General features: G+C 47.7%; 2 protein-coding genes across 3 annotated transcripts in view; both read right to left on the bottom strand.

Moving 5' to 3' along the window:
- Positions 1 to 15,749, bottom strand: part of BAALC (BAALC binder of MAP3K1 and KLF4) — an 85,100-nt gene extending 69,351 nt beyond the window's left edge. The window contains exon 1 of the mRNA XM_042923494.1: positions 15,590 to 15,749. Coding sequence (XP_042779428.1) covers positions 15,590 to 15,749 — 160 coding nt within the window. The remainder of the gene's footprint in view (positions 1 to 15,589) is intronic.
- Positions 15,750 to 18,330: 2,581 nt separating this feature from the next.
- The window catches only part of ATP6V1C1 (ATPase H+ transporting V1 subunit C1), a 150,135-nt gene continuing 145,866 nt past the window's right edge, over positions 18,331 to 22,599 (bottom strand). For both annotated transcript variants that reach the window (XM_042923487.1, XM_042923488.1), the window contains 5 exons: positions 20,658 to 20,765; positions 20,055 to 20,193; positions 19,627 to 19,744; positions 19,079 to 19,187; positions 18,331 to 18,939 (listed from right to left, as the gene is read on the bottom strand). The gene's annotated coding sequence lies outside the window, so the exon portion shown is untranslated. The remainder of the gene's footprint in view (positions 18,940 to 19,078; positions 19,188 to 19,626; positions 19,745 to 20,054; positions 20,194 to 20,657; positions 20,766 to 22,599) is intronic.

Below are 22,599 nucleotides of genomic sequence, written 5' to 3'. Positions count from 1 at the left end.
GAAAAGGAGAGCTACGGGAAGGTAAAGCTCAGAGAGACCCCAGGGAGATGATTATTCCTCACACCTCCTGGAAGCAGCACTACTCTCTTAGAAGAATTGCCAGCTGGGAAAGGCATCCCTGGAGGTGGCATCTCATGACACTGAACCAACAGTGACCTGTGCTGAAGGGATGGAGGAGTCCCAGTTCCTGGAAGCCCAAGGCAGGGGCAACTCCCCAGAGAACGGGCACCTTACTCCCCCAGGATACGGTCTGCTTCCCAGACCCCACTCGACTCAAGAGCATGATTTGCATAATAAAATATCTAGTATCTTAATGATCTAATGTTATCAGAGATAATTTAACAACCTTCAAAAACTGCCTTCAAGGTAAGAGGAGCCTGCGTGGCTCAGTGAGGTAAGTGTCCGACTCTTGGTTTCGGCTCAGGTCATGATCTCACGATTTGTGAGTGCGAGCCCCGCTTCGGGCTCTGTGCGGGCAGACAGCATAGAGCCTGCTTGGGATTCTCTCTCTCCTCTCTCTCTCTGCCCCTCCCCCCACTCACGCCCTTTCTCTCAAAAATAAAATACTTAAAACATTGCCTTCAAGGTAAGAAGTGCACTTAGTCCCATTTATCTGCTCATTCCACCGACATTGTTTAAGGGCTCAGTATGTGCTAAGCTAGTTAGAGGTGCATTTGAGGGCTGGAACTAGTTACTGCAAGCCCAGTCCTTTTCTCTCTTCCACACTGCCTTGAGGGTTAAAGACACTGGCTCTTGAAGCTGGCTGAGCCTCGGAATCACCTAGGACAGGAATGGGCATTGCCACAGAGCCACGGTCGTTCATTTATGTGTTGCCCGTGGCCGCTTTGGTGCTAAAACCAGCAAAGCCGAATAGCTGCAACAAAGATCACGTGGCCCACAAAGCCTAAAGTGTTTACCACTCGGCCCTTTACAGCTAAGGTTTGCCAACCTGTGATCTAGGACCTGCTTTTCTCTGAGAGGTCCATGGGCCAGCAGCATCAGCGTCACTTGGGCCCCTGTTAGAAATGCAGAGTCTTAGGGGCGCCTGGGTGGCGCAGTCGGTTAAGCCTCCGACTTCAGCCAGGTCACGATCTCGCGGTCCGTGAGTTCGAGCCCCGCGTCGGGCTCTGGGCTGATGGCTCAGAGCCTGGAGCCTGTTTCCGATTCTGTGTCTCCCTCTCTCTCTGCCCCTCCCCCTTTCATGCTCTGTCTCTCTCTGTCCCAAAAATAAATAAAAAACATTGAAAAAAAAAAATTAAAAAAAAAAAAAAAAAAAGAAATGCAGAGTCTTAGGCCCCACGTTGACCAAGGGAATTTCACTCTGCCCTGAGAACTTGTCAAACCGGCTGGCTTTCAGCAGAAGTCTCAGGGTGGGGCCTTTTGTTTATGTTCCCCAAGTAAATGTGATGTGTAGCCACCAGGGAAGCCAACTGAGAAATAAGGAGTGTGGTCTCTCCCAGGATCTCCCTGCAGGACTGACACCAGATCCTCAAGCGGCCGGGAGAGGCGACCACTGAAGGCTCACAGCTGAGCGCCTCTGGAGGAATTGCCCTCTGTGGAAGGAAGTGGCCCCACCCAAGGTCACTTCCCCTTGCTAGGGGCAGACTGCAGCTGATACTTGGCTGGTATAGGGTGACAGCGCCTCTCCTTACAATATCTCCAGAGCCCCCAGCAATTCAAGTTTGCCCTTAGCCCAGTCCCGCCTCCCTCACCCCTCACAGGTGTTCCTCCCTAAAGCTCTCCCCAGTAAAAGTCCATCTCAGTCTATTTCCCGACAGTCTGTAAGAGTACGCGGTATGACATCAGACAGGGGTCATAGCCATAAATAAGAAGATGCAAAACAGAGTAAGTGCACTGCGTGTGCACTAGAAGGGAACACACGACCGAGGCAGGCACACGGGGGCTGTTGGGCTTTCGGGGGGGGGGGGGGGGGGCAACAGGATAAGGTGCTACAGGCAAAAGGCAGCCCTGAGTCGTGATAAGTGTAGAGGACCTGCAAACAGCTGGTGGAAGACCAGGCTGGAGAGAAAGCCTTAAATGCCAGGCTAAGACATTTGCAGTCTCATTTGGCAAAGAAAAATCATGAAAGGCTCTGAGCAGGAGAATAACCCCATAATGATCCCAGTTATGCTTCGGGAATATTCACCGGGCAATGATGTGAAAGATACTGGAGTGGCAGTGACTGGGGCTCGGGGGACAGGTCAGAAGGCTGTTGCAAATGTCCAGCTGAAAGTCAATGAGGACCAGAGCTAGTGATCAGTTAGGGGGTTGGCCCAGAGGAAGAGCGCGGGGCTCAGAATGAGACAGAGCTGGGTTCCAAACCTCACTCGGCCACTTACAGTCTTCAAGCCCTTGGGCAAGTCCCCTCACCAATCTGACTTCTCCCATCTGTAAAATAGGGATAAGAGAATTGGGTAATAAATATGCAGTGCCTGGCACATGCTGGGCACGCACTTAATGGGAGTCATGCTCATGAGGCAGTGGCTGTGTTCATTTGTGTTTGCACACACATCACTTATCACCACAGCCAAGCAAATCTGAGCTTGGCTGCTCCGAAGACTGTCCCTGAAAAGCAATCCTTGCATGTAGTCATTTAATGAGGTGTTGGTTTCGTGCTTCAACTTGAATCGCCCCCCTTATGAAGGGCGTGCAGGCAATTGCCGCTTTCACTGTAGCCTGTGCCCTGTTGTTATGACGACCAATTTCCCAAACAGCCCTGCTGTTTTCTTCAAATCCTTTCAGTTTCCTCATGCCCTAAAGTCCACAAGCCCTGGAGACAATAGTGGGGTGGGTTTTCTAGATTTCTGCAGGATTTACCGTCAAGTCTTTGTATTAGCCAACCGGCCATCTGTTGCTTCTCTAACAGAAGCCCCCAGCCTGAGCATCAGTATGACCCTGCACAGCGAGCCTCCACAAATGTTCCCGCTGATTGGAAATTGGTGCCACAGAACATCAGCTGGCACATCAGTTTCCGGCTGGCATTAACTTTGCTGGAAAATGAAGCAGAAAACAAAGGAAATCCCAATGCACATCTCAGGTACACCACACAGAGTTTGATGTTAAAAGACTATTCTGGAAGCTTTAAGTTTAAGTTCTTGTATTAGCTCTAGAATTAGTTCATTATTAGCACATGTGATTTTCTCAGCAAGTATCAACCTTTGTGAACTCATCTGGCACATGGTAAAACATGCTAAAAACACCAATTAGTTGTAGTAGCAGTATGGCAAAATCTTAATACCAGTATTATGCTCCTTTGGTTTCTAGCAGACCTCCCCCTCCTCACTTCCCTTTCCCCCTTTCCCCTTCCTTTCTTTCCTCCTCCCCTTTCTCCTTCTAATCTTCTCTCCTCTCTCATGTAGGCTTAGGATGAAAGGCATAGATGCCCTGTAGGCAGCCTACCCAACGTCCATTCCCCCCCTTTTTTTCTTTGCCAAAAGGATCATGATATATCTTTAGGGTGTACATGCCCAACTGAAAGTCCCGATCTCCTAGACTGTCTTACAGCCAGGGACAGCCAGGTAATAACACAGTTCCGGCCAATGAGACTCAAGCAAAACTTACTGGGTTCTGGGAAAGCTGTCATTTTTCAGATAAAAAGAAGTAGACTCAGGTAGAGCATGCCTTTCTGCTTTTCCCCCTTCTTCCTATCTAAAGTAAGATGCTACAACCCCTGGCAACTATGAGAAAGAAATCCACACACACCACAGATGGCAAAGCAGTAAACTTATAGAGCCCAGGTCCTTGATGGCATTCCTGAGCAGTGCAGCTGCCCACGACTTCTGTGAAGGGCAAAAAATAAAGCCTCTCCTTGCTAAACTGGATTCTATTTGCGCCACCACATGCAATTCCCTACTGACACAAAAGATGAGGAGGGCTCCCTTCAACAAATATTCATTAAGTGCCCACTCTGTGCTGGGCAGGGTGCTAAGTACTTGGGCTACAGCAGTGAATGTGATCTGCAGTCCCTTTACCTCCTGGAGTGACGGAGTAAAGAAGAAACAGACAGTAAATGAACAAGACAATGGCAGGCTTGGTGATCAAAAGAAACAAATAATCAGATGTAACTGAGGAAGGCTGGTGTCTCTGAGGAGGTGACATCTGAACTGAGAGCTGAAGGGTGACGTGGAGTCAACCAGGGAAAGAGGGGGTGGGGGGGCACATTCCAGCAAGCGCCCCAGGAAAGTGGTGAGGGTGTTCAAAGAACAAAGAGGAAGCCAGCATGGCTGGAACTCGGTGAGACACACACACACACACACACACACACACACACACACACACACACAGAGAGAGAGAGAGAGAGAGAGCAGGGTAGGCAAACCTGGAGAAGCTGTTTGGGATGGGGGCATGGAAGCTGAGGAAAGGAGTGGGGTTTTATTCTACATATGACAGATTGGGAAGCTACCAGAGCGGTCACTCACAAGTGAGTGACAAGACCTGATACATGTTTTTGGAAGATTTTTCTCCCTCTAACATGAATAATGACTTGCCCAGGGCGAGAACAGAAGCAGGCTATTGCTGAGGTGCAAGTAAAACAGGATAGTGGCCTGGACTCAGGGACAGCCGATGGACCACACAGTAGACCTTCACCCTGCAGAACAGGATGGCCTGTGATGTCCTCACCTACAGTGACAAGGAACAACCTCGTCAGTGCACTTTAGAATCCAAACAGGCAGAGATGAGGGCAGGGGGCTAAAGATGGTTTTAAAATACTGAGGTGCCCGGAAGGACATACAGCAGGTGATTCGAGGGAAAGACGGGAGAATTCGCAGCGAGTCTTTGATTTTTTTTTTTTCTTTTACTGTTCAGAGGGAAAGAATAGGATTGTGTCAGGAGCTATCACACGGGGACTGTCACAGCATGTTAATAAGGAATTAACAGAATTGACAAGAAGTGGTAAGAACACTGAGGCTCTAGAGAATGAATGGCCCTTGGGTGCGATCACCAGTACCTATGACTTGCTCCAGCAATGCCAGGCAGCTCAGAAACAGGCATGTAAGGAGCACAGGGGAAGAGCAAACCCCAGGTTTGAAACTGGCATGGCGAGCCCAGGGCAATACTGAAGAGGTGGGAGAACCTGGGTACGAGAATGGCAGCACTGAAAGACCTCACACTTCACGTTTGTGAACACATTCATTCAACAATGATTCCTACCCTAACGTGGAAACTGCAATCTGGACAAGCTAAGAAACTTGCTCAAGGTCACAAAGCTGGTAAATATCTGCTGTCAAAGTCGAGTTCCTTAACCAGTGAACTATAACCTTCAAGCAAAATAAGAAGGAAGATGATGATAGAGAAGAGAGCCCAGAAAGGTCCAGGGACTAGAGGTCATGACGGGTGTCAGAAGTGGGCTCACTGAAGAGGAGGAAGCATGTGCAATGGTCAATGGACAGCAGATCAGGCTGGGTAGTCCCGTGGGTGAGAATGGATCACAGGCTGGAGCAGTGGCGTAGAGGAGAAGGCCAACAGGCTCTGGGTTGGACTTTGGGGCTGAAGGGCATCTGGCTACGAGCTACCCACTCCATCTTGCCCAACTGCCCACTGAAATGCCTATGAAGACAGAAAAAGACCAAGACTCACAATCACCCGAAATTAAGACTAACAGACAACCTAATCCCAGAATCTTGGAGAAATTGGTAGTATTTGTAAAAAGATGGAGCTAAATTAAAAAAAAAATCTAAGGGGGGCGCATGGGTGGCTCAGTTGGTTAAGCATCTGACTCATGATCTCGCGGTTCATGAGTTCAAGCTCCACATCGAGCTCAGTGTTGAGAGCTCAGAGCCTGGAGCCTGCTTCCGATTCTGTGTCTCCCTCTCTCTCTGCTCCTCCCCCACATGTGCTCTGTCTCTCTCACTCTCAAAAGCAAATCATAAAACTTTAAAAAAAAAATAAAACTCTGCCCGAGCCAATTGTGGGGATGGCAGAGGGATGTAGGAAAATGGCAAACAGTGGAGTCACAGTATGCATTTGCCTCGTATGTAATTTACCTGAATTCAACTGTATGTGCTTAGTATTAAAAGAAAAAAAGGGAGAAAAATCCCCTCACTTACCCATGGCCTTCCCCACCCTCACCTCTTCCTCCATTCAAACTAGACTTTGGCTGCCACTACCTCCAAATATTTTCCTGAACACAAAGAAAAACAAAACAACTTTTTTTTTTCTTGGCCTCTGAGCTCTCAAGAAATTTGAGGAATTGTTCCTATACCCCCAAACTTTAAACATAGTCCGCACAGAAGATCAAAGATGCCCTGCATAACCCAGATACAGGACCTGAGGGTGAAACCCAGATGCTGACGGAGGCGCTATTCCCTTGTGTGCTTCTCTGTACTTCCTGAAGTTTCTTAAGGAATATCCATTGCATTTGAAAGCTGAAAACATGTATATTATTCTGCCCAAAGACCGTTCATCTTTAAGGAGCCCATCAGATGACTGATGCTTTTCCGAGCCCTCTCTGCAGCCCTGCTCAGGGAGCTCAGCCCAGGGAGGGGGCAATGGAGCCCTCCTCAAGGACTTGTGTCCTCAGCCTTGTAAATGCTGGCAGGAGGCTGGCACTCCAAGAAGTTTTTCAAAACAGCTCAAGGCAGAGGGGGTGGAGGAGGACACTAAATCCATGCTGAGCAGCTATGGCATAACAGACACGGCCCTGGATTTAAAAACAGGACCCCTGAATTCCGATGAGGGCTTTCCTACTTCCCGGTGGGTGACCTTGCTCAACCTCACTGAACCCCCAGGTTCCTCATCTGGTAAATGGGGATGACAATGGTTTAGGAGGTTATTTTAGAGAGTTATGTAAACTAACGTCCCAAAGAAAAATTCTCACGTGTATTAGATGCTCAGGAATTATTTGAATTTAAATGACCAGGTAATTGACCCAATCAACCAATCGCGGAAGGGAGAGTGAGGTAGTGACAACAGAAACCCTCTCTCTCCTTATTTCCAAGTGTTCACAATGGTAGAGCTCATCAATACACTTATGTTAGTTTTCTAGGGCGGCTGTAAGAAAGTACCACAAACTGGTGGCTTAAGCAGCAGGAATTTATTGTCTCACAAGTCTGAGACTAGAAATCTGAGATCAGGAAGCTTCCTTCTCCTTCTGGGAGGGAGAATCTGTTCCGCGCCTCTCTCCTAGCTCCTGGTGGCTTGCTGGCAATTTTGGGTGTTCCTTGGTTTATAGAAGCATCACCCTAACCTCTGCCTTTATCTTCACATGTTATTCTCCCTGTGTGTCAGTGTGTCCAAATTTCCCTTTGTATAAGGACATCAATCACATTGGATTAGGGCCCATATTAATGACCTCATTTTTAATTTTTTTTTAATGTTTATTTACTTTTTTGAAGGAGAGGGAGACAGAGCGTGAACAGGGGAGGAGCAGAAAGAAAGGGAGACACAGAATCCAAAGCGGGCTCCAGGCTCTGAGCTGCCAGCACAGAGCCCAACGTGAGGCTCGAACTCACAAACCGTGAGATCATGACCTGAGCCAAAGTTGGATGCTTAACCAACTGAGCCACCCAGGCTCCCCTAATGACCTCACTTTAACCTCTGTAAAGACCTTATCTCCATATAAGGTCACATTTGATATACCGGGGGTTCAGACTTCAGCATAGAAATTTGGGGGACAGATAGTTGAGCCCATAACAGAGAGATGGAGGTGGTTGGGGGGCAAAGAGGGAGGAGAGCATGTAAGGAGGTGAATGTTGGCGGCAGCTAAGCTGGAAGGGACTAGATCATAATGTAGGCTGGGGATACACCCATCTAGCCTCCTCTCCAGACGGAAGCCAAGGAGGTGTTCGGACTAGCCAGAGAATCTCGGTAGGAGTCCCTGCAGGGATAGGATTTTGCAGTAGAAGTCAGTGGTCTTCTGAGAGTGGTAGAAGCTGATATAGAAAGGCTCCTGGGATGCAAGTCCAGGTACCGTCAGCCACGAACAGGCTCAGACATCCAACAGCACTAAAGGACAGAAAGGCCTTATCAGCAGGAAGGTGTTGCAGGTACATAGATCCCAAGGCAAAGGCAGGACCACTAGTGGTCTAAGCCTGAGGAGTCGACTGCTGAGTTACAGGATAAGCCAGGAAAAGACTCCTTGCCAGCTGAGAGGGGACTATCTTCCTCCAAGTGGGGCCCACGTCTGGAACCTTAAATTCATCTAGGGTTAGAGTCAGAATTGACTGTCTAGTATCTAACACAGACACAGTTCAGTAATTGACTTCTAAGACAAAATCATCTAAGATCAGACTCAGGAAAGAGGATGGAAGACAAAACTTCATTTGCTTAGCTGGATCATTCATCCAACTATTCATTTTATTCACTGTTAGAGCCAGGCATGCAACCACCAATCACGCAGTGCCCAACCTGGCAGAGCTCACAGGCTGACTGGAGTGACAGAGGCATGAGTAAGCTCCAGCAATGCAGTGTGGCTGGTGCCATCACGGGGCTGGACAAGGTCCCTGGAGAAACTGTGGCAGGATGTATATAACTCTGCCCAAGAGACAGGGCACGTGAGACTTCCTAAACTTTATGAACAGCCTGCGTTTGCTCCCACCTGTTTTCGTAGCAATTGTTGCAAAACAACCCTTGTAACAAAGAGGCTAGTGTTTGGCAAAGGGGGCAGAAAAGGGTGGGTGTGTTTTCCTACTATACAACTCATCAGGTAGATGAGAACCCAAGAAGGATGAGCGGATGGAACTTCTAAGGAATGAAAACATCATCTGTGGGTACTACCGGAAGAAAGAAATGAACACACAGTCATTTTAGGAGATTTAGTCATTAAAGAGAGATCACTTGAGGCCCTACTATAGCCAGGCACGGTGTTAGGCACAGGGATCCAGGGTCAGCAAAAAGACCCCTTACCTAACTAATAAAGCTCGTCATGCTTAAGGGGGCAGACATTTATCAATAAATTATTCAAAAATATAACCACAAGTGGGGCATCTGGATGGCTCAGTCGATAAGCATCCGACTTCAGCTCAGGTCATGATCTCGTGGTTCCTGGGTTCGTGCCCCGCATTGGGACTCTGTGATGACAGCTCAGACCCTGGAACCTGCTTCGGATTCTGTGTCTCCCTCTCTCTCTCTGTTCCTCCCCTGCTTGCACTCTGTCTCTTTCTCTTAAAAATAAATGAACATTAAAAAAATTTTTTTTAATTAATAATATAACCACAGGTGCAACAGGTAGACAGAGGGAGCTGGGGGGCAAGGAGGAGCCGTAGCCATCAGAAAGCCCCAGATGAGCTCTCCACTGGTACTGCTCTGGACAGAGGAAGCAGTGTAAGCTCCCTTCACCTCCCTGGTGGTGAAGGCCTGCAGGGACAATCCTGCCTCGTCTGCCACGCACACTCCCTTAGGGCTCTGTCCACACACTGTATACCCCCCACCACACACCCAGATCGAACTACTCAGCCCCCTGTACTCCTCCAGCATCTTTCCCCCATGCTATTCCAGTATGGACCATGCTGCCCTGAAGTGTGTGACCTCTGTGTCTGTCTCCACTATATTATTTCTTATGGTTCAAGGAACAAATCTTAATCAACTTTGTGCCTAATGTATATTGAACGAATGAGAGAGCAAATAAATGTCTTTTATCTTTCGTCTGTCAACACAGGGAAACAAAGACCTAAGATACTGTCTTCTTTTTAAAATTTATTTGAGAGAGGGGTGCCTGGGTGGCTCAGTCGGTTGGGAGTCTGACTTCGGCTCAGGTTATGATCTCACAGTTGGTGAGTTTGAGCCCGACGTCGGGCTCTGTGCTGACAACTCAGAGCCTGGAGCCTGCTTTGGATTCTGTGTCTCCCTCTCTCTCTCTGTCCCTTTCCCACTTGTGTTCTGTCTCTCTCACTCTCAAAAATAAATAATAAAACATTAAAAAATTTAAAAAAATTTATTTGAGAGAGAGAGAGAAAAGCGGGCGGGGGGGAGGGGGAGCATGCACAAGCCGGGGGGGGGGGGGGGTGGGCAGAGGGAGAAAGAAACAGAATCTTTTTTTTTTTTTTTTTTTTTTTTAACGTTTATTTATTTTTGAGACAGAGAGAGACAGAGCATGAACGGGGGAGGGTCAGAGAGAGAGGGAGACACAATCTGAAACAGGCTCCAGGCTCTGAGCTGTCAGCACAGAGCCTGACGCGGGGCTCGAACTCACGGACCGCGAGATCATGACCTGAGCCGAAGTCGGACGCTTAACCGACAGAGCCACCCAGGCGCCCCAGAAACAGAATCTTAAGAAGACTCCACTGTCAGAACAGAGCCCCATGTGGGCCTCGATCCCCAACCCTAAGATCATGACCTAAGCTGAAATCAAGAGTCACTCAACTGACTGAGCCACCCCGTGCCCCTAGAATACTGTCTTAATGGCACTATCAAGATGAATCAAGGTCACCACATTTAAGCATTAAACTGAAACTAACGAGATATACTTTAATAGGAATAAATTTAAAAATCCCAACTTTGGGTTCCTGAAATCAATAGTATGAATGCAGGATTTATGGGAGAAATAAACCATTCATTCAGCAAGCATTTACTGAGTGCCACCTATGTTCCAGTCTCTGTTCCAGGTGTTGGTGCTGGATATATAGCACAGGCATCTCTGATGCCACAGGACTTAAATTTAACTAGAAAGAAAGCCCTAAGGGTTTTAACTCATCACACGTTTAATGTGAGTCATCAAGGTAATAGGCAACACCAGCCGCAGGAAAACAAATCCTAACCTGATTTTACCTGCATCAGGAGAGGTTCAGTGTCCACATGTTGCCCCACGCTGCTCAGCTAACACCACAAGCTTGGAGCTAACAACGGGTCTCTTATATCAGGAGGGACTTTGACAAGCCAGACAACGTCTTTGGAGGTATGTGGTCAGGTCCCCACAAGTCTGAGAAATGACTGACGGATATGCATGTGTTTGGGGGCCGCAGAATCAGTGGCGACAGGAGATGCAACAGGTTTCTTCAAATATTGCGAGTTGCCTGTACAAGACTTGGTTACAAGGGCCTGGAGCTCACCAGGTAGAACTTACAAGGCAGCAGGAAGAGTTTCTTGCAAGGGGAACTGCTCCACAAAAGTATGGGGAGGCCTCCTTGCCCAGGGAAGACATACCCCATCCTCAAGGACGCTGCAGACGAAAACTGTGCTGAGACCAGACTAGAGTATCCAGAGATCACACTAGACTTTGAGTCCCATCAACTGGAAAAGCAACGAGTCTGCAGTGAATCTCCCATTAATCAAGAAAGCGGTATTTAGGAGCACGGGCTGTGGATTCAGCAGAGCTGGATCCCAGTACTGGACCGGGAAAGGTCATTCACACACTCTATGCCACATGCCTTTGCTAGTAAAAGAAACAGGGTCACAGTTCCTACCTCTTCTCGGCCGTTAGGATTAAGTGAGATGATTTACATTAAGTGCTGCTGAGTACAGCACCGGGCCCTTGGTGAGTCATCAATATACATTAGCTGATGGTAGCATTAAGTGCTCTTCACTGTATTTTACGTATATCAATTTACTTAGGTAAACCGTTTTGCTGTGAGTCTCTAATTTTGTAATCCTCCATTACTTGCATTTACTAAAGTAATTATTATAGTAATTTAAATTATTATAGTATTATAGTAATTTAAAACTGGAAAGTAGAAGGGCTTTTGAGACATTTGAAATGTTTTACTCCCTAGAGAAACCAGGAAAATACCTAACAGTACAAAAAGGGGCAATTAAGGGACTTATGATCAGATGGAGGTAAATCTAGGACGTTACGTATGGAATGGCTGAGCAGGCTGGGGCAAGGCAACCTCAGAGACTCCCTTTCTGAGAGACCCTCTCAGACAACAGAAGTAAAAATCAATCCAGCAAACTGATTTTACGAAGACTAAATCATGTCAGATAAATTTAATTTCCTCCTGTGACAGACAGACAGGCTTCTGCGACACAGGGAAGCAATGGGTATCAGATACTGTGGTTTTGGCTAAGTCTTCGATTCCAGGCTACTTAATAGCAGAATCTAAAAACCTAATTGAATTTGCTGGCTTTTGGAGATGATCTCCAAAAATAGGAACCAGAGGCTCTGGATCCACTTTTTGAGTAATGAGGAGGCAAGAAACTTTCCTTCGTAGGACTGGCAGAACCCCCCCTCCCCCAACCTGCTGCTTCCTGCAGTAAAATGCAGAATCGATCCAACAAATATTTATTGAACACTATCATGTGATATGGCCTCAGTCTGGATTAGACTAAGAGAAACTGAAGTGAGATGTACAAGCAGACATGCTTAAATGGGACTTTTCAGTAGACGTGGGTGTAGAGTTGCGGGGGGAGGGGTGCTACGAAAGAAATGGAATCTTTGAACTGGGCTGGGCGTTTCCATGGAATAGGGTGCTGTTTTAAAGAGCAGCTGTGGGGTGACAAAGACACTTTGAAGAATCTAGGTTAAATGGATCCAAGTGGGCAAACTTCAGTAGCAAGGGCCGAAAGAAGAGAGGAGGAGGAGGGAATCTAGAAAGAGCTGATAGGAATGCAGGGTACCTTTAGACAAAGTGCCTATTCATTCAGAAAACCTGCGTGATATCCCAACCTGAGGTCACACATGTGCTCCACAGTGTGCTAGCACGGAGGTATAAAGATGAATTAGTCCACTCCCCACCCGCATGGCTCCTGAGGTTGGGGTGGCCAGAAGAAAGGTGGCTTCAACTTGACGCTAAAGGAGAGTGACCAGGGGCACAGAAAGAAAAGACTCTTGAGGACTAAGGGATAAATAATTGCGGTGAAGTGGTTGAGAGAATGTCCAAACTGGGGCAATTTAATTGAATCCTACCATGAATAGGTAGCCAGCCTCCAGAGACCCCTTTCAGCTCCGGAATGCTAGTAATGAAGACATTTTTCTGATTTTACAATCTGGACTGTCTTAAATCCAGTCTTTCCTTTTGTCCCCCATCAGACAAAGATTGATGGAAACAGGAAATGGTACCCTCTGGCTTCCTATCACAATACAGTTGCCGTGGGGCATTAAGGTGCCCTCCAGAAGCCTAGGACTGAATTCATGGGTGGAACACCGGCAGGAGGTGGGTGAGGCAGGCGGAGCAGGGAGGATGAAAAGAATAAAGGGTCCTGGCTAATCTCCCAGGGTGGCTGAAACTTAGGAGATTTGTAGCTTCCTTGGATGACCCACTCTGACTACAGATGCCCAGTTTCCAGTCTGAAAAATTCACAGGAAACAAGCCACTTTTCTAAAGGCCCTAGGGAATGCCAATGCACTGTAAAGGAAGCCTTGATTTCATCTTGATCTTCAGAAACGTCCCTTTCCCCTGAGGCTGATGGAAATTTCTAGTGAATCGAAGTGATCCTTCCCATTTAAGAGTCTTGCCAATTTTAGGGTCCTGTCCTGGAATGATGGAGGTCTTCAGGACCACCATCGGGCAAGGCTGTCCCACATTCGGCAAGGCACCATAAATAAACTTGCTTGTCCTAGGTCCCACCTGTTGCAGGGACCTGATCTCATGAGGCACAATGGGATATGAGTCAGGATGGCAGACTAATAAAGGAATAAGCACTGGAAATGAATATTTAGCCATCCCATAATAACCATCTCATACCCATATGCATGCACACACATGTACCACATACTCCCAGTCACCAAGGCAACCATTCCCTGAAACTGTACTTTGTTCTTTTTCACACTAGATCTTTGAAAACCATTCTTCCTTGGAGTGCAACTCTGGCCTTTGACTCTGCTGAGAAGTACCACTCCTCCTTGGGAAATGCTATTAAATCCAACATTTACCAGGTCCCTCTGAAAGTTTATGTCTTATCCTCATTCTGACCCTGAATTTAGCCAACACATCATTTGGAAACTTGCTGAAAGCACCAGCAACACAAAGTAACCATTATGATTGCTACAATGAGTCAGAAACATTAGAGACAAATACTGCCCTTAAGTCTTGTACCCACAGTACTTACCTTTTAAAGAAGGGAATCCCTGGGGTGCCTGGGTGGCTCAGTTGGTTAAGTGTCTGACTTCAGCTCAGGTCATGATCTAATAGTTCATGAGTTCAAACCACCCCCCATCGGGCTCTCTGCTCTTGGATCCTGCTTCAGATCCTCTGTCCTCTCCCCTCTCTCTCTGCCCTTCCCCCCACCTCTCTCAAAAATAAATAAACATTAAAAAGTAAAATAAAAATAAAAAAGGGAATCACGAAGTTCATGTGAAAAAGGAGACAGTTCTGGTCCTAAAAGATGGAGAGACTGATTCTTAAGATTAAAGTGGCAGCTCTTTTTTTTTTTTTTTTTTAATTTTTTTTTTCAACGTTTTTTATTTATTTTTGGGACAGAGAGAGACAGAGCATGAACGGGGGAGGGGCAGAGAGAGAGGGAGACACAGAATCGGAAACAGGCTCCAGGCTCCGAGCCATCAGCCCAGAGCCCGACGCGGGGCTCGAACTCACGGACCGCGAGATCGTGACCTGGCTGAAGTCGGACGCTTAACCGACTGCGCCACCCAGGCGCCCCTAAAGTGGCAGCTCTTATGTAGGAAGCAGGAGTTTAGTAGTATTGAATTTTTAAGAGCTTTTCACATTTTTTCCTCCTTACAATAGATATTATGCTTCAAATTAACCTCATTTTCTATCTTAGAGTTCATTATTCAAAAATGCCAACAACCTAAAGGAGTCAGTAAATAGTCAAAACATTTTTATGCCACTAATGATCTGGCTTTTGACAACATTCATTTAATAAGTAGTGAGGTTTTCTTCCTTTTACAGCAACACATTGATGACTAAAGGTTCAGTCTCTGGCAAGAGTCAATGTTCATCTCTACTCTACAATTATTAGTGTCTGCTTTAAAAAAAAAAAAAAATCTGATCTGCGACTGGACCAGAAACTTCTTTGCAGATCCTTCTATTAGATTTCTGCCGGAGGGGAAATGGTAAGCGTATTTAATTTATAGTTCTAATCCACATAAAGCACCGAGGCACCTGGGGGTAGGGAGGGAAGTCCTCGCTCTGGAACAGCTGCTTGAGAAGTCAGCTTAAGTGCATAACTAGTGATGGGGCGAGCGGGGGGGGGGGGTTCTGGGATTCTGGTTTTCGAAGCCCTGCGGGAGCGAAGGGGAAGCGACGAGGAAGACTCCACCCAGGCAATCTGGGTCAGGCCCCTCGTCTATAAATTACGGCAGAGAGGGGCAGGCGGCCCGCGGTGGCAGACGCGGCCCGAGAGGGTCCACGGGGAGCGGGGCTGGGGGGCGCGCCGCGCGCGGGTGGGCTGACGCGCAGGTGTGCGTGCCGGGTGGGTGTCCTCCCAGCCCCACGCTTCGGTCCCCGCACTGAGTGTGCGCGGGCGGAGGCAGAGCGTGGGGTTCCCCGTGGCCCCGGGGACTGGGCTCAGCCTCTCCAAGGGGCTCGCGCTGCCCCCCTCCCCCCGCTCCCTGGGCCTGGGTCCGTGGGTCTGTCAGCACGCAGGTCCTGTCGGTCTGTCCTCCTCACCACCACCTCCCAGCCCCCCACCTGCCGCACAGAAATCTCTGGCTGGCTGCCCGCCCGTCCCCCCCTCCCCCGGCGCCCCGCATCCCTCCCGCTTCCCTGTCGGCCCCGGCCTCCCGGCGCCTGGGGCCCGCGCGCTCCGGCTCGCTCACCCGCGTGCAGGCCGCCCGCCTCGGGGCCGCTGTCGGTGGCGGCGGCGCTGGGCGGCGCGTCCGAGTCGGTGTAGGTGAGCCAGGTGGACTCGGTCTCCCGGGTCCAGCTCTCGTAGTAGCGGGGCTCGATGGCATCGGCCCGGCTCCCGCCACAGCCCATCCTCCCGCGCTGCGGGCGCGCCCGGCGGCCGCTCGGCTCGCGGCTCCGGCGGTGGCTCAGCCCCGGCGGCGCAGCCCGGGCCGGCGAGGAGGCGGCGGCGGCGGCGGCGACATCGCGTCCCCGGGCTCGCCCGCGCCCGCCCGCGCCGCAGCCAGGCGCCCGGCCCCCGCGGCGCCCGTCGCCCCCCGCGCCGCGCCCTCTCCCCGTGCGCCCCTCCTCTCGGTCTCCAAGGCCCTCCCCTCCCCCGCTCCCCTCCCCTCGCCCTCGTCCTCCACTCCCTCCCTCGGAGGGCCGGGGCTGGCCGGGGTCTCAGGAGCCGCGGCCAGAGTAATGGAGGAGGGCGGGGGTCTCAGGAGGGCTTCGGCCCGGCCGGCTGGCGTTATAGCTCTCAGGGTCCTGCGCATCCATCTATGCACACACTCCTCTGTTCATCCATTCATCTATTCATGCATTTATCCGTTCACCCTGCTTTCCCTCCCACCCTCCCTCCTTTCTTTCCCTCTTTTCCTCCCTCCCTTCCTTCCTTCCTTCCTTCCTTCCTTCCATCCATCCATCCATCCATCCTGGGGAGAACTGAGCACTTGGAAGGGATCCCAAGCGGTCTGTCCGCTTGTTTCAAAAGCAGCAGAGCTGAGGACAACCCGCTCCCCCCACCCCCAAAATGGGGAGAAAGTACTGCAACTAAAAATTAGTGGCTAAGGAACAGTCAGAGGCCTTGCCTGGTTGTTACCTTGTTTGGGGAGTAGCGAGTGGGGCCTATGATTTCTGAGAGAGTTGGGCTAGGCTTATCACTAACACCTTCCCAGTTCTGCGACTTTGAACTTTGTTTTCAAGAAAGCAAAAGAGGGCCAGGAACCTCAGAGCATGAGGCAAACCCTCTCTGGATGGGGCTGGGAGGCATGCCTGGCTTCCCTCCAAGCCCACCTGCAGCCCTGCCATTCCTTTGTCCATCGCCCAGCTGTCAGCCCTTCCTTCATTTCCTACTGTACTCTCGACTCCTTGTTGCACACTAGAGCTCAGACTTGGGTGGGCCAATGAATTTACCTGTCCCCAAAAAGCCAGAACACCTGGTAAAAGACGGAAACTGCCCTTAAAGGAGAGGGCTAGGATAGGGGAAGAACTGGAAGAATAAACCCTCAGTGACCCAGCTCTGCCAGAATAGAACATGATGTTGAATGAGTATTGTATTTATTAATTCAACATATATTTATTAAATACCTATTATGGCAAAACACTGCTGGTACATATAATAAATCGTGTCTATTACCCATTGTATATAGACAGTAGTGTATACAGCTTAATGCATCTTATAAAGTATATAGAATATAGGCATGTTATTCATCATATCCTACATAACATATAGAATGTAGACTCCATTGTCTATAATACGTAGCATCCAGTAGATAAGACGAAGTCTAGGGCATTACCTTCCAATAGTCAGTGTTCATCAAATATTTCTTCAATGAATGAATGAAAAGAGACAATATGGGATATGGTTACGAGCACAGATTTAGAGCCCAACTCTCTGACTTTGGAGCTTGGCTCTGCCATTTACCAACCATGACCTTGGGCAAGTTACCTAACCTCTCTGTGCCTCGATTTCCTCATCTGTGAATGGGGATAATAAATTGTGTAAGTATGCACGAAGTGCCTGGAAAAGTGCCTGGCACACGGAAAGCATTCACTCAGTGTTAGCTATCCTATCCTGCACATTTGGGGCCAGAAGCAGAAATGGCATCTCTGTCCCTTAAGGAGGAAATCTCTGAAATGATGTGTTTTCACATGAGATAATGTCTCTGAATTTCTTAGCACACAGCAGAAGTTTAGTAAGTGGTATTTTTTTCTTTTCCCTCCTTCCCTTTTCCTTCCTTTATGATGTTGGTAGCAACCTTCCTACAAAGTGCTTATTACTCTCTGACATAATTGTCGACAGAGCAACATTCTATTTTTTTCATGGAATCTCTTCTGCTACTATACAACACCACAAATTCAAAGAATTCTTGAACCTAGAAAAAGTTAGGGATCAGCTGATCCAGTCCTTTGCTTTTACCAACTGGAAATCGTGGCCAGAGAGGTTTGTGGTATCACCCAAAGTCACAAAGTAAAGTGTTATCTCTGAGAGAGCTAAAGTTTCCATCAGTGCTTGGGGTCTCTGACTGCTGTCTCTGTGCTCTTTTAACATAGGGCTTGAACTCACGACCCTGAGATCAAGGCCCTAAGATCAAGATCTGAACTGAGATCAAGAGTCGGATGCTTAACCAACCGAGCCACCCAGGCACCCTGTCTCTGTGCTCTTTTAATTATAACTCTTTAGTTGGTACTAAATTTTCTCCCCAAACTTTAGGAATAAATCTAATAAATTAAATGTAAATATGTAACATGTAATAAATTATCTTAAACCATCTGTTCAGGATCTATAACTCAACTGGCATGAATTGGTCATTTTTTTCCCATCAAGTTTAAAAGCAACAACAAAAAATAATTATTTTAAAGGAGGGAGGGTTGCAACAGGGAATTGAAAGCCTTAGTCAAAGCCATCCAGAGCAATGAAGTAGATCATGCCTTTAAAAACTATTGCTGAAAAAAAAAAATAATAAAAAATAAAAACTATTGCTGAGTGGTATTTGTAATGCGATGGGATTCTCAGAATAAAGTATGTGTGGCTTTAAGAGCCCTTGTGGTGGGTATCACCCTTGGCTTGTTTCTATGGTAACTGGAGCAGAGGGCTTTAGGGACCAAAGCCCTTCTACCTACAGATCTTATTTATCTGGCCAAGCATCACAGGGCTCTGCCCAAGTGTAGTGAGCTGAAGAAAGGAGACCTTGAGTGAGACAGTCACAGTCTAGGATAGAACAGAAGCTGTGCAGGACCCTAAGCCTTCAGGATCAGTCATCTGAAAGAAGAATACAGACAGATTCACTGCTTTATACGTTTTGAATTTGCCAAGTGAAAAAGTCATACAAATGAGGAACGAAAGGAGCAATAATTCTGGCCAACAGGATGCAGATTCCAGGTAAATCTCTTTAGTCCTGAATGCCAAACTTCAGCAAGGATCCCCTGAGTCCAGATTCAGTGAGCAAACCAGAGCTGTAGTCTCCCCCATGCCCTCCATCTGGAAGATTCTAAAGTTGTTTCCACTGAGCAACCCTCCAGTTCCCCAATCTTGACTAGTTGACACATCCTCATTGACCTACAAATTGTAATTTTGTTATAAAGGAAAAGAGCTCAAAGTTAGCACCCCAAAGCACAAAATCTAATTCCATTCTTCACAGATGGGGGGGGGGGGGGGGAGTCAGCAGGTGTCATTGAACATGGGCCCATTCACTCACCTCTCACCTTTGAAGAATGCATCCCGGGGGAGATCTGTGGTCCTGGCGTTGAGGTGATACACAGACGCCAGGTAAACATGACAACCAGAGTGAAAACAAGAAAGAGAAACTGAAATATTAAAACAGCAAGAAGATAAATGAGTTTTTGACTTGGATTAAGAGGTTAGAGAGAGTGAAAGAGAAAATTTTGCGCATGTGGAAAAAAGAAAATAATTAATTGCATATGTTACCACAAAACATTTATATAGAAGTGTGAAACTAAACGTTGTAAATTCTCCCCCATTAATATTTAAACCAAATAATTCTCAGGAGAAGACAGGTCAGCTCCTCGGAGTTAATTCTAAAGAGATTCAGCAAATGCTTTCAATGCCTTCAGCATTCATCTCAGAGCCTGGAGGAATGTCCTGTGGGACTTTGTTACACCCCAGATGAAAACCCGGGACAAAGCAGATGCTGGTATTTCCAAGTTTCTGATTTCATTAGACTTCCTTTCTGTGTAGCCCTAGCTCATTGATAAGATGTAATGAATAACCGATTTGTTCTCTCACCAGGGAATATGAGCCACATTCTCCAGAAAATGGCCTGGAGAGGAAAGTCTGGTGATGATGAGGTGGCTGCTGTGTGATTTTTTAAAATGGCAGAACTTCAGATTGTAGACTGTAACAGCTTGAAGAAAAGGGGGCTGAATTAGAGGTGAGAAGAGATCCACAGAGGCATATTCCCACAGGACTAATTCCAAAGAGAATTCCAAAAACCCAGAGAAGGTTTTGGTAAAACATCCACATAGCACTACATATTCTTTTCCTTTTTCCTTTGAGAGAGAGAGAGAGAGAGAGGCAGAGACAAAAACAGAAACAGCATGAGAGGGGGAGGGGCAGAGTGAGGGAGACACAGAATCCGAAGCAGGCTCCAGGCTCTGAGCTGTCAGCACAGAGCCTGATGCGGGGCTCAGACCCACCAACTGTAAGATCCTGACCTGAGCCGAAGTCAGACGCCTAATCTACTGAGCCACCCAGGCGCCCCAGCACTGCGTGTTCTTAAGGCCGTTTAGAGCCCTCCCTGTCCTTTAACGTCACACTGGATGAATTAATAATGTTTCTGTAATTCCTCTTCACCTGAAACAAAGAAAGGTTGAGAAATTTGCCAAAGGTTGGTCTAAATGTCAGGAAGAGGAAGATTGGAGCCTAGATCTTAGTCCCTACACACGGAGTCTTACTTCTCTCTACAGCAAAGGAAGGGCAGAGTTTGGAGAACGAGCATTTTCTATGGCTTTGCATGGTGCCATCTACAGTGTTTACTAAGACCAATGGTCCCAAATCCGAGCATCAGGTCTCCCTGATCGAAACTTCACCTTGAACCCAGGAAGATTTTGACAGCATGTGAATCTGAAAAGCAGTTTGAGAATCAGCAGGCACCTGTCAGAATATAATCGGACGAAAAGAGGACTCAACTAGATGGAAGAGATTCTGCCCGATGCTGCTGGCAGAGGATGGCTAGTTCACAAGGCCAGGAGTCCAGGAGTGCAGGGTTCGGGTTTTTAGGGCAAAGCTCACGGACAAGAACAGAATGTTCTCCTCACCCCTGACTGTGGGCTGGAGGAGGGGGGCAAACTGTTTCTTGGGGCTCTTGACTGTTCTCAGCAATGTTCACGTAGCTCAGAGTAGCCCAGATAATTGAGATTCTTTCTCTGAAAGAAAAGAAGGCACGTACAGACAATTTTTTGTTTGCTGTTTGCTTAACAGCAACAGTTAATCTGGACCTCCAATCATTAAAGAAACGTGGGGTATCTTACTCAATTCCCTTTACCAAAGGTGCATTGCCTACTTAGTCAGAGTCAATAAATTTTTTTTTTTAATGTTTATTTATTTTTGAAGGAAAGAGAGACAGGGTGTGAGTGGAGGAGGGGAAGAGAGAGAGGGAGACACAGAATCCGAAGCAGGCTCCAGGCTCCGAGCTGTCAGCACAGAGCCCAACGCGGGGCTCAAACTCACAGACCGCGAGATCATGACCTGAGCCGAAGTCGGACGCTGAACCGACTGAGCCACCCAGGCGCCCCAGTCAGAGTCAATAAAAATGAGTCCCAGGCAAGTGAAAAAATACAAATTAATTTTCATGTTTATTCTATTGTTCCTTAGGGTGGGGCAGGCTGTTAACTGTACTTATGTATAAAGTTAGACCCCAGCACAGCAAAGCTCTGGGAAACAGATGGTGACTTTTATTCATCCTTTCCCAGAGGAGAGTGAAAAGGACCACAGTCAGTTACACTGTCGATGCCACTTTGGTTGTCGCTGTTGTTGACTGATGCCTTCATCAGATGAGGTGTAGATATAAGAGAGGGGTGAGACGCAGGGAAGTCAGGCCATCTCCCAATCCTGTCCCCGTAAAATTAACGTGAAAAGGAGGTTTGGTTTACCTTCTGCTTAGTCTTCAGTCAGCAGAAAAGTAATTGCCTTATCCTAACTGAAAAACGTGACTTCCTGATTATAGTAAAGAGAGGAAAGGGAAAAAAAGAGCAGGGCAGACACAGGCCTTTCATTTGTAAGAACCAGGCGAAAATGTTGCCTCCTGAGACAGCCGGCAGCTCAGAAGCTGGTGGAAAAGGAGCTGAGTCCACCCGTGGGGCATTTTGAAGACAGAAGTCGTCCGTATGCATGAAGCTCCCAATACACCACCCATTCGAGGGGGGTGATCTGACTCTGCCTGAATTCAAGGGTCATGAAATCAAGGATTTAGAATGTTCGTCGCATTCCCCGCCCCCTCCAAAAAAACCTGTGTTCAAATTCAGACTCCGATGCTTACTCATTGTGAGGCCAGAGGCACTGTTGGAAGTAAACACAGTACCTGCTTCACAGGGTTGTCAAGAAGAGGGGACAGTGCATGGAAGGTTCTGAACACAAGTCTTAACAATAGAGGCTAGTGTTCAACAGAGGCTAGCTACTGTTTCAAGCTTTAAAAATGTTTATTCTTGGGGCACCTGGGTGGCTCAGTGGATTGAGCGTCCAACTGCGGCTCAGGTCATGATCTCAGGGTTCATGAGTTCGAGTCCCGGCCTCTGTCAACACAGAGCCCACTTCAGATCCTCTGTCCCCCACCACACCCCCGAAACCGATCCTCTCCCACTCATGCTCTCTCAAAAATAAAAATAAACATTTACAAAATAAAAAAATAGAAATGATTTATTCTTGTTATTGTTATTCCTTGACTGACTGGGACAGCCCGGACTTCTTTCTATCCTGCTTTTTTTTTTTTTAATTTTTTTTTAACGTTTATTTATTTTTGAGAGACAGAGGGAGAGAGCACAAGCAAGGGAAAAGCAGAGAAAGAAAGAGACACAGAATCGGAAGCAGGCTCCAGGCTCCAAGCTGTCCGCACAGAGCCCAACACGGGGCTTGAACTCACAAACTGTGAGATCATGACCTGAGCCAAAGTTGGACACTCATCTGACTGAGCGACCTAGGCGCCCCATCTTTCTATCCTGCTTTTGACATTGCTGGGCTGACTTTACATGTTCTCCTACCATA

Source organism: Panthera leo, chromosome F2 (genome assembly GCF_018350215.1).
Source record: "Panthera leo isolate Ple1 chromosome F2, P.leo_Ple1_pat1.1, whole genome shotgun sequence".
Taxonomy (NCBI): domain Eukaryota; kingdom Metazoa; phylum Chordata; class Mammalia; order Carnivora; family Felidae; genus Panthera; species Panthera leo.
The sequence above is the reverse complement of the archived record's forward strand: the minus strand, read 5'-3'. Positions and strand labels throughout refer to the sequence as shown.